The 11925-nt window shown below is 56.2% G+C and overlaps 1 protein-coding gene across 2 annotated transcripts in view; it reads right to left on the bottom strand.

Moving 5' to 3' along the window:
• Window positions 1-11643, bottom strand: part of LRP1 (LDL receptor related protein 1) — an 80699-nt gene extending 69056 nt beyond the window's left edge. For both annotated transcript variants that reach the window (XM_049115711.1, XM_049115712.1), the window contains exons 1-2: window positions 11117-11643; window positions 2400-2522 (exon numbers count right to left, since the gene is read on the bottom strand). In XM_049115711.1, coding sequence (XP_048971668.1) covers window positions 2400-2522; window positions 11117-11183 — 190 coding nt within the window. In that variant the 5' untranslated portion in view covers window positions 11184-11643. The remainder of the gene's footprint in view (window positions 1-2399; window positions 2523-11116) is intronic.
• Window positions 11644-11925: the final 282 nt, after the last annotated feature.

The following is an 11925-nucleotide window of genomic DNA, read 5'->3' as shown; positions in this document are numbered from 1 at the left end:
GCGTTTCTTAGATCTCAGGAGACCTCAGGGACTGGTTAGATTATTCTACCTGGGCTCTTTTACACCATTCCCAACAGTAGCTACACACCTGGAAGCAGCCAGGTGGAGGGGGGGAACTAGGCATTCAGCAGAGTCCACTCCCCACATGCCCGACACCTGTGAGCCCCAATACTGCCATGTTGTGCACTCAGGAGACAGGCTGAGGTTTAGAGGTGAGAGGCTTTGATGAGCAGAGGAAAGCAGAGTCCACAGCAGAGAGGCTCAAACGTGAAAGAACACCTCCTTCCCCTAGCTCCCCAGGGCACAGAGCCTGGGGCTGAGAGCCAGACCAAGTGTTCTGGAACTGCACTGTCCAATGCATAGCAACAGCCGTGTGTGGCTGTCGAGTACCTGAGTGTGGCTAGTTCGAATTGGAAGTATAAAGTATACCCTGGCTTTGGAGGACCTAATACCACACACACACACACACGGAAGAATTCAAGAGATCTCATTACTAATGTTATATGATTAATATACTGAAATAATATTTCAGATACATTGGGTAAAATAAAGTTAAAATTACTTAACTACTTTATTTTTATTTTTATTTTTATTAAATAGGCTCCACGCCCAGTGCAGAACCCAATGAGGGGCCTGAACCCACAACCCAGAGACCAAGACCTGAGCCGACACCAAGAGTCGGACATCCAACCAACTGAGCCACCCAGGCACCCCTACTTTTACCTTTTTTAATGTAGCTACTAGAAAATTTCAAAATTGCATATGTGGCTTGCATCCTGTTTCTACGGGACAGCACCACTCTAGGTGCCTTACCTCAGAGCAGCCTGCCTGGTGGAAGAATTTGGAAAGTGTCAAAGGTTGTGGCCCACTGATGATGGGCCAGGATGAGCAAGGTAGAGCCGCTCAGGGAATCCTAGGGAGGCCACGCAGATTGGGATGCTGGCTGAGCCTGCGAGCTGGAAGGTGGACCACCACCTACTGGCTCCCACAATGGACAGGGTGTGTGAGCGAGAGCGTGTCTACATGTGAGAGCATCTATCCACAGACACAGAGAAGTACACATGCACAGGTGAGGGAGGGGAGGACCGAGGAGTGTGGAGGGAGGGCGTGTCTGCATGTCTCTGCGTGCCAGGGCTCCTGGCCTCGGTCTGTGCGTTTCCATGTCCTTCTGGAGTAAGTCTGAGTTTGTATGTGAGTGTCTGGGGGCATTTGTCTGAGGCTGGGCTTCCGCGTCCTCGTTTGAGAGTGTTGACTCTGTTGCTGTGAGGATGTGTCTGTGCTGACATCTGCCTTAATCTGGGGGCGGGGTGGGGGGATGGTCACATCGGGGCCCCGGAGAGGCTGCGTGTGAGTATGATGGGTCTGGGAGTGTATATGAGTGGGGACAGTATGGGGATGTGTATAAAGTGGGGTTTGCATCAAACTAAAGGAAGATCTGGCCCCTCTGCGTGGCTTTCATCACCCCAACATGAAGTATGAGGGTAAAAATGGCATTAAGGTGGCATTAGTCAAGAAGACATTCCAGGCTGAACCACCCTCACCATAGAAATGCTTGCAGAGTATCCCTGGCCGTACCCCTCGAGGGCAGAGTATGGGGGTGAGGCAGAGAGAACTGGCCTAAAAATTACCGCTGATATTGAGGGTGAGGGTATGGGGAGAAGACAGGAGATGGAGCTGGAGCAGGATAAACCTATGAGAGAGAACAGGTCCCTTCCTAGGGACAGACCTAGGAAGGCTGGGTCTCCTAGATCACGGCCCAGATTAGCCAAGCAGGGAGAGACCGAAGGTGGAGACCCCAGGACTCTGCCAGCTGCCCAGGACTCTGGGGTCCTGCCAGCAAGTCCTCCACCCCCTACTGGCAGGGTAAAGGCTGGGTGGAGACCTTTCTCCCAGTTTAAACAGCTGCCTCTGATTACACCACTTACTGGGGCAGGGAAGGCGGGGGTGGCGGGAAAGGCGCAGGGGTGGGGCTTCTGGTACAGAGACTGAGCACGAGCCAGTGGCCTTTGGCCTGGGAGCCTGAGGATAGGAAGAAGACCCAATGAGACCTGGGGGCACTTATCAAGAGTCAGAGGTCTCAGAGATGGGAAGAAGAGGACCGAGCCAGAAGGGCAGGGAAGCAGGCTCTCTCCTTCCAGCAAAGCTGTCAGTTCAGATAACAAAGTCTCCAGCACGCTTGGGGGTGCAGCAGTTAACGGAACAATCAGAGGTGCCATTTCTGAGCACATCAGGCACCATGTCGGCACTTTGAAGAGGAGAGAGAATGGTTTTAGCTGTGTCATGGGCAAACAATCACAGAGCAAGGTCCACCCCAGGCTAGGGATCAACTGTCCTTGTCCCAAACTGCCTGGGCCAGAAGGAAAAGGTGTTCAGGGTGAAGGATCAGAAAAGGTACTTACAAATCTCAGGGGCCTCATCGGATCCATCTGGGCAGTCCCTCTCACCGTCACACCGCCAGCCCTTTGAGATACAGGTGATCTGGTCTCTGCAGGCAAACTGCTTGGGGCTACAAGTCTTCGGGGCTAGGAGTAAGGAAAGAAAACAACGGGGTAAAATGAGGGATGGAGGTCTTAAAGTCCTCTAGAGCTCCTCTTCCTTCCCCAGCACCAGTCCTCATCTGGCCCAGACTCTGAGCTAAATCCAGGAGCCAAGGAGGGCAGGTAGCTGTGGGTCGCTCCTGGAACACCGTGCACCTGTGGTGGGGGGAGGGGAAGGACGCAGGGCCCATATTTTACAGCCCCTGACCCAGCCCCATATGCTGTCCAGCGTGCCTCTCTTCCAGTCCTCAGGGCCAAAGCCCTCGCTGGTCTGCATTACTCTGGTCGGACACCAGCAGCCCTGGCTTTGCAGACACAGAGAGGAACAGTGAAGGATGGGGCATTTAGGCCTTTGACATATTTTCTCTTTATCTTCCTTTCCCTCCCACTAGAAGCCCAAAACTGCTTTTTTTTCTTTTCTTTTCTTTTCTTTTCTTTTCTTTTCTTTTCTTTTCTTTTCTTTTCTTTCTTTTCTCTTTTCTTTCTTTTCTTTTCTTTTCTTTCTTTTTTTTTTTGAGTAAGCTCTACACCCGATGTGGGGCTCAAACTCACTACCTCGAGATCAAGAGTCACGCGCCCTTCCGGCCGAGCCAGCCAGGTGCCCCAAGAGCTGCCCTTCTCTGACCTCTCTGCTCAGTGAGTCTTCTGGAACGCTCCCGGTCCCTGCAACCCATCACTCTGCCCATCTCCAAGTCCTAACCACTAGGCCCCCAGACAGGAAGTGCTGAGGGGTGCCCTTGGCACAGCACTGGCTTGGAGATTGTATCAGCACAGGTACAGGAGGGCATGGCCCGGCGGGGTGGGGTGCCCTGCCTCCACCCTCGTTCTCTAAAGACACAGCCTCCCTTGCTGGTTAGACCTCAGGGAGGACTTTCAGTAGATGTTGTGCGAGATAAAACGCATCAAAGATTGCTCAGGACTCCGCAATGGGAGAGCTGAGGCAGGAGGAGGACTGCTGTGACCTACAGGAGCTGGTTTCAGCACAGGGCCTCTTTGCCCCATCCTTCACCCCCACCAGCCTTCCTCTGCTCCTACTCAGATTTCTTACCTCATTCTTCAAGGAGGAATTAAGAATGGTAACACTAACTCTTATTGTGGGCTCCGTGTGTATCAGAACTGTGGTAAACCAGTTCTTTCCATGTATCATCTCAGTTAATCCTCTCCACAATATGACAAAATAGGTACCACTCATACCACCATTTCATAGATGAGGAAACCGAGCCCCACAGAGAGGTGGGGTCACATAGCAGGCAAGTGACAAACCCAGGACTGAAACCAGTTGAGCCAACTCTATGCTTCTAACCAGTGGGGTCTTCCTGCTTCCTCTGAGAGATACTCAGAGCTGTTCCTCCGACCCCATCGCCGTGTCCTCCATGGGAAGAAAAGCCTCCTACTGTCCTCCTTCCCCACCCAGGGCTGGGTCCTCAGTCTCCCGGCCCTCCGTCGCCTTTTCCTCGGCCAGAGGTCAATTCCATCTCTATTCAGCTGGCATGCATGAAGACCAGCTCTGTGCCAGGTCCTGCACTGAGTGCTGGGGTGCCAAGGAGGAGTGAGGTGCCCCCTTGGGAGGCCCAGTCCCCCTGGGAAGACAGCTGGACACAACTAACTCAGATGCAGGGCAGAATGAGCTCAGGGCTGGGACAGAGCATAAAGTATGTCAGGGCTCTGAGCAGGGAGGGATAGAGTCTGAGGAGGGCCACACGGAGACGATGTCCTCCCTCCCTCACCCCCATCTCTGGCAGAGGGGATTGCACTCAGGCCCCTGGCCAGGATGAGAGCCGAGTTCAGGAAACACATCAGGGATGGCCTGGCCAGGCTCCCCCACCCCCGGCGGCCCCCTCCCCTACCTCCCACCCTGAGCAGGGAATAAAGGCCCCTTGAGGAGGTGGATAATGCTGAGTTCATTGCCCCACTGGGCCAGCTGTGAGGTCTTCCCGGGAAACAGCCCGCCAGCCTAGTTAGCATGCCGGAGACCGGTCCTCTTCCCCTGGCCAGCCCGAGACTGGCTGAGGGGGGGGCCAGAACGGACTGGAATGGGACTAAAGGCAGATGGGTTTGGAGCCCAGAAATGGCCCCCCATGCCACCCCCACCCCTTGACACGGACTCAGTCCTTGCCCCTACTCCTCCCCAGGAGGAGCTCGCAGCCCCGTGAGGTCACTGCTTGGCCACTCCAACCTCCCCTCCGTTCCATGTCCGGGCCACGATCTCCCCTCCATTGGCCTTCACTTTGCTCCCCCCCACAGCTGTCCCCCACCCCCCTTTTTGGCCTGAACTCGGCAGAGGAAACAGCAGCTGGCAAACTCCGAAAGCTGGAATGAGAGAGATTCACAAACCAGATGTGCTCTTGCAGAGGGAGGGGAGTGGGAGGGGTGGGGGGAGGGAAAGGAAGAGGAGCACTCAGGCCCGGTGCCGGGCCGGGGCACAGCAGCACCTTTCGGGGCCCAGGACAGAAGGACCTTGCGGGGTGCTGCCCAGCTCCCAAGGGACAGGGCAGCGAAAGGATCTTGGAGAGATATGTGAAAGCACTTCCTTCCTGTCAGGGATGGTGGATAAAGCTCCAGGAATCTGGAGTTTGAAGGCTGAGGCCTGTCTTTGATTTCCTTCAGGGGGAGTGGGGAGGAAAGAAACAAATAACCTACTTTGGGGCAGTCTACACAGCCAAGAGAAGCCTCCCTCTGAGGTGGGAGGGAGCTGCAGTGGGGGTGGGGTAGGGCACTTGTAATCTGCTTAGAACTGCCAGCCAGCCCCACTCTCCTCGGCTGAGCCAGTGCATCTGACGCCAGCACCCAGAAAACCCATCCTTGAGGCCTGCCGCTTATGGAGGGAACAACCCGGTCCCAAGTTCAGGAGCAACCAACCATTGGCCTCCCACCCCTCTTGAGAACTGGGGCGTCCGGTGACATAAGCGAGCACTTTTCAACCTGGTCACTATGTGTCAGCCACAGATCTGAAACACTTTGTACATGTTAACTCATTTAAACCCTCACAACCCTGGGTGGTGGGCACTGTTGCAATCTCCGTCACGCAGATGAGGAAACTGAGGCACAGAGTGGTTAGTAACTGAACAAACAGGTGGCTTCCTCAGTGGCCATGAGGATGGAGCCAGATGAAAAAGGATGAAGAAAAGGAACCGACAGGGAGAATATTTTGGTCCTCTGGCACGAGGAGTGGGGAAAGAGATGGTAGGGGGCGGCAGTGACCTTCAGGGCTCCTTGGAGAGGAGGGGGTGGTGGAGGAGGCAGAGAGGGACAAGAACGGAACAGAGAGGGAAGACAGAGGAAGGAGAAGAAGGAGGAGAGGACTGGAAAGGGAGGAGAGTGAGCGAGGTTGCAGCGAGAACGCCAGGACACAGGGGCCGTCTGTTCTCAGCTTTGCCTGGAGATGAATGTGACCGCCATGCTAACTCTGGCCAACACCCCTGCCCCCCCTCAAACCCAGGCACCCAGCCCAGCCATGGCCCCCAGGGCCACCAAGCTGGAGCCAGGACAGGAGGTGTAGGCTTGGGTGTGCATCCAGACACAACATGGACCCCACTGCCCTGCTTGGGCCTTGGCTGCTGTCCTCTGTCCCATTCTGGGACCTGGGGGGTGGTCTGGAGAAGGGGGGTAAGAGTGCCTGGCCAGAGAAGGGAGGATGACAGGAAAGAACAGACCCCGGAGGAGTCTTCTCCAGAGGAGGTGACCCATCCGTTGATCCCGGCAGGAGCAGTGAGGGTGAGGAAGGAAGCTGAGACCTCAGATGGTGCTTCTTCCTAAAAGACCAGGAGTCTTGAGGCCAGGACAGCATGAAAGAGACCCTTGAGGCCTTTTTCAAGAGCAGACACAGCAGAGGGGAGACAGGCTGTGTTGGCCAGGGGGATATTTTCTAAAGGGAACCACATGAGATATCTAAGGGAACAGAGGAGACAGGGGGTGGCCAGGGGCTGGGGGCGCAGAGCCTGCAGGAATCTAGGCTTTCAAACATATGGGGGTGGGGCAGCAGGGCCTCCCAGACCCAAACCGAGAGCTTTTCACTGAATTTTATGTATTTTGGGTGTTACCCGGTGGCTCCTTCCCGCAGCTCAGTGAGGCTCAGACACATTTTTGTCATTCCTGAGTCTGGGCCTCTGCTTTGCGGCCTGGACAGACATACAGACTGGGATGGCTTGGACTGCCAGGGGAGGGGAAGGGTCTCCCCCTCCATCCTGAGTCAATATTGACTCAGCAGGACATTAGCCTGACCAGTGACCTCCTCACCGTCTTTTCCTTTCCCCACAAGCAAAATTCAGACCCCTCGAATGCCTCCAGAGGTCATCGTATCTCTTACCAGGCCTTTATAAGCCCTTTCCACCGACTCCCAACCCCAAAACACACACACACACACACACACACACACACACACACACACACACACGGCTTATGCCCAGCAGAAGGAGAAGCTCTAAGCTCCTGACCCATTCCCCATACCTTTCTCCAGTTCAGAAGGAAGTTCTGCCAGAAGTCTAACCTCCCCCTTTCCTTCTGAAATATCTCTTTTCCCCTGTTACTCAGCCCACAAAGGGTATCGAGTTCCCTTCCTCCAGAAACATTCTCTCCAAAACCCATTCCTAAACTTAGTGGAGGGGGAAGAAGAGAGAAAAATTTGGAGGAAAGCAGAAGAGAAAATTCTGATTCCAACCTGGGAGGAGAAGAATGAGAACAACTCCAAAATGATGAGGTGGGAATCGGAGAGCATGTTGGGAAAGCCCAGGAGAGATGCCTGTTCCCACGTAGTTTTGTGGACACCAACAGGCCCGGATGGAGGTGGATGGAGACAGGAAGAGACCAATCAAGTACTAGAGACTAAGAGGGACAGGGAATGCCACAAAGGGTGGGCAACCAAAGAGAGATGGACCAAGATGAAAGACAGAGGTCCCGAGAGGCCAAGGCAGCATACACCAAGAAGAGCAGATGGAGGAAAAATAGACAGGAAGGGGTCTTAGCCCAGAAGATGCCAAAATAATGGCACAGTTGTCTTGGGATGAACCCGGAAAATAACAAGCCCCCTGAGACTCAGAGTAGGGTGGGGGCAGCATACATCCTGACTCAGGGAGACAGAGCCCCTGCACTAGCAGTATGTGACCCAAAGGATACCCAGAACAGGGAGGGGGTCAGTGCATCCCATGGGATAGGGAGGTGGGGGAAGAAGACTGGAGCTCTTCAACCAGGGAAGCCAAGGCCTGGGAGCGACTCTCACCTCCCCCGAGGGAGCAAGAGGTACAAATGCCTCTTCTCCCCCACCCTTATCCCTCACCTCTTTCCTGGGGAGGTTTCACACTGGTGCCTGGGGCCACCCCACCGGAAGCACTCCAGAGCCAACTGCTTCCTTCTCCAAACAATGCAAGATCCTGCTAACTGGGCTGAAATTCTGGGACTGAACACAGTGGGGTGGGACTAAGTTCTCCGAATGCTCACACTCTGCACCCAGCCCCGCCAGGTCAAGGACCCTAGTGTGGCCCCAATCAACTGTACCCAGATTCCCCAAGGGCGATGAACCCCACTCCCCATCCAGAGTCTGAGGGCTTGAACGCTGGCGGGTTCAGGGTGGGGGAACCCTGACAAGAGATTACTAAAAGGCAATAAGCTTGGGGTTCTACGTGCAAAGGCTAAGCCGGCGGCAGGAGGAAAGAAAGCTGGACTCCATAAAGAAGGGCTCTCTAGAGAAGTTTGGAAGAGGTGGGGGGATTTGGACAGGGTCTGGCTCTGGGCAGGACCCCAGCTGACATCCTTAAGAAGCTCAGTGACAGTGGAGAGGTTGGGGGCCAAAAAAGAAAAAGGAGAAAATGGAGGAAAGGGGAGCAAGACTGGAGAATAGGAAGTCCTGTGAAGCAACCTCAAACATCAAAATACCCCTCCAGTCCCCAAATTAATGCACTACACATCCCTGCTTTGGAAGACCAAGGGAGAGGGGAGGTGTTCAAGGATCTGGGTCTGACTGGGGAAAAAAAGGAGTTTGGAACCTTCTCTCAGAGAGCCAGCAAACACCTCAGCCTCATAACTCACTTCAACTGTGCCGCTTGTCTGATAACTGGCAATACGCTGGCTCAGAGGGGTGTGTGGAGAGGGGTGTGGAGAGGGAAGCAGTCGGTTGGCCTTCCCTGACTTCCCTGAGCCCTGTCTGCTGGGGCTGCCCTCCCCACACCAAAATGTTCCTAATCTCAGCAGGATCCTCAATAACCCTTTGCCCATCCCCCACCTCAGCTGCTTCCTCCTCCTCCCTGGGAGCAAAACACTCAATTCTGTTTCCTAGGGGGGTGACACTGCTCCCCAAAGAGAAGGGAACCCCATGTGAGTTCAGGCATAGCAGACAAGACAGAAGAAGTAGGGAAAGCAGCAAGGCCTGTGGCAGCAGCAGAGAGGAAGGTTAGACATTAAGGTATCTGGGGTCAGGAGGTTTCCTTCTTTGGAAAGCAAAGAACGTTCCATGTCTGTGGGCCCAAGGCATGAGGGCAGGGGTAGAGATAAGAGAATCCTCTAGGCTGCCCTGGATAGCACTGGCCCTACAGGTCTGAGCAATTCCCCTTTCCCACCCTTTAGAGTGGGGTGGGACCAATGGTTCATATTCCCATCCCCAAGGTAAGCGCAGCAGTGTGTCTGAGGAGGGTCCTCTGCCTGGGACTCTGGGTACACTTTAGTTTGAGCTGGGTCACAGGTATGGGCTCAGTGGAAATTTTAAGAAAGGGTAGGGAAACGGTTAAGGAGAACATGACCGGCATCTGCCCCTTTCACTCACCACCAGCCAACCTGTAGTGTGGCAAATAGAGCCCCCTTAGAACCTTGGGGGTGAAGCAACCTGGCCCCCTTCCTGAATGGGCCGGGGACCTTTCTGGCTTTCCATGGAGACCCCTCTTGCTTCTGCCTAACTCCATCTACCCTCCATCACGGGGTTCCTGATGGCTCTCTCTCTCTCTCTAATTTTTTTTCTATTCCTCCTAGAAGTCATGCACCTAAACCCCTCTGCCTGAGTCTCCTTTCCCACCTTACAGATTTGAAAAAAGAGGAAAAAACAACAAGGAAGTCATGGGCTCGGGCTGCCTGCAGGGCTGGTCTAGAGAATATTCAGGAGAGAGCCTCTTTCCCCTTCTCGGGCAGATTATTGAGGTAGTGGCAGGGAAGGGGACAGACAGTCCCCAAGACGGCATCATTGGGGGTCACCGAAAATCCTGTCTTTCAGGGCACAGTTACTTCCTGAACCCTTAACCTCTCTCCTCTAATTGAAGCAAGTTGGGGGGAGGGGAGGGAGGGAGAGACAATCTGGTTTCAGAGAAAAACTTTCCCAATCCCAACCTGGCAAAATTTAGAAGATGGAGGAGGGGTGCGTGGATGGTATTGGGCCCAGTCTTTTCCCTGGGTGGATGGACTAAAATGACGGGAAGGGATGAGATCTCAGCCTCCTCAAATCAGGGGCCCAGCCCAGCCCAACCCCATGATCCTAGCTCAAAGCTTGAGCAAGACTTGAACCGGTGACTCACAAGCAAAAGAAAAATAGCTGACATAGGGGGGAAAGGGGGCACCCCATTTCCCCAAAAGGACTCTGTTGTAACCAAAGCCTAACTGCAGTATACAAAGTGTTTGTGTGTATGGTGAGGGGGGAGACAGGGAAATGATGGAAACACATATCCTAAAGGAGCTGGGAATTGGGGGGGCAGGGGCACAGACATAACCTGCATCCAACCTCCAACTCTCCTTCCAGTCCAAACTGTGATCAAGCCAGAAGTCAGGGAGAAAGCAGCCTTCCTCCTCCCTCCCACCTCAGCATTCCAGGCCATTCTCTAGTCCCCTTCCCCAATGATGACATCTGACGTTTTTTCATCTCAAAGCTCCCAGGAATTAAGAAGGAAAATTCAAAGTCGCATAGCATCGCTGCCCCCCCACCCCCACCCCCAGCTCTATCCAGGCTACTGACAGAGGCCCTGAGAGGGGGAAGTGCCCACTTAGGAACCCAGGCGGGCAGCCCCGCTGGATCCTGGACCCAGGCCTCCAGCCTGGTCTCCCGGGCCCAGATTCCACACCCAAGCAGGGGGCCCTCCCCAGGCCCTCCCTCTCCCCACCCACAGGCTTCCCGGGCCTGCCTGCCCTCTGCTCAGCAGGGCAACCCTGACCCAGCTCCCCTTCCAGATTCAGAGGCCACTGCAAAAGCCCCCCCCACCCCGCGCCCCCCTTTGCGGCCGGGCGGCACATCGCAAATCCGGATTCCTTCACATTTCAGATGGGGGGTGGGGGGTGGAGGATGTAGGGGAGGCGGAGGCCCTCCCCCAGCAGATATGGGAAGAGAAGGCCTCTGGATCCCAGAATCCGAAAAAAGGGGAGCCCTCCTCTCCCTTCCCAGGCCTCTGGTCTTTGTTTGGGCTGGGGGGTCCCGGAAGCATCACTGGCCCAAGGCCCCCACCCTCCAAACCGGACCCCCATCCCCGCCCCCAGTCGGGCCGCTGCTGTGTCAGCTGGACTGGGATAACAAAAGGCACCCCCTCCCGCGTCTCCCTTCCCCATCTGAGCGCAGGAGTGGGGGCAGGGGAGTGGGTGTCCCCAGGGGTCCGAGGGGGCCGCGGAATCTCACTCACCGTCGATAGCGGCCGCGGCGAGAGCTGAGAGCAGGGGCAGCAGCAGCAGCGGCGGCGGGGTCAGCATGGTGCGGGCCGATGCAAGCGGCAGCCCCCTCCCCTCTGGTCCTGCTTGCCGTCGCCCCCCCAATTGGGGGGTCCCCCTTTTTCCTCCTTCTCCCCTCCTCCTCCTCTATTCTTATCCTATCCTTAAGCAAAGAGCATCAGGGGCGTGGGTGAAGAGGTAGAGTTCAGAGCCCCTTGGGGAGGGCCTGCCGACGGGGGCGCGCCCGCCCCCTGCTCCCAAACCCAAACCCCTCACCCCCAGCTTTTCTCTTCTCCCCTCTTTCCCCCTCCCCGAGCGAAGCTCACAGCCCCATCTCCGAGCCGCCTCCGGCTGCAAAAATGCACAATTGGGAGGAGGCGGGGTAGGGGGGTGGGGGGCGTGGACCGGGTGGGGGAGCCTTCGGAGGGGGCCTGATGGAGCTCGGGGGGCTCCCCCGGTTTCCGCCTCCTCAGTGCACGGGCCTGGAGCTCGCTCCACTGTTCCCCGGACTGAGGTGCCGCGACGGGGTGGGGGGGTGAGGGGGGAGAGGGAGGGGACGCGGGAGGAGGGAGGGAGAGAAGGGGCGGGGAAAGGGGGGGGAGAGCCAGCTACGCGGCAGGCCCGGGAGTGCGCATGCGCCGCTCTGGCGCGCTGCCCCGGGGAGGGGGAGCTCAGGGCCGCGAGTGGAGGTGCGGGGCCCCGGCCGCCGTGGGGCCGCCGTGGGGCCGCCGTGGGGCCGCCGCGCGCTCGCCCCGCCCGGGCCTCGTCCCCGGCCTCGCAGAGC

This window comes from Canis lupus, chromosome 10, assembly GCF_003254725.2.
Source record: "Canis lupus dingo isolate Sandy chromosome 10, ASM325472v2, whole genome shotgun sequence".
NCBI lineage: Eukaryota > Metazoa > Chordata > Mammalia > Carnivora > Canidae > Canis > Canis lupus.
Note: the sequence above shows the minus strand (reverse complement) of the source record. Positions and strands in the feature narration are given on the sequence as shown.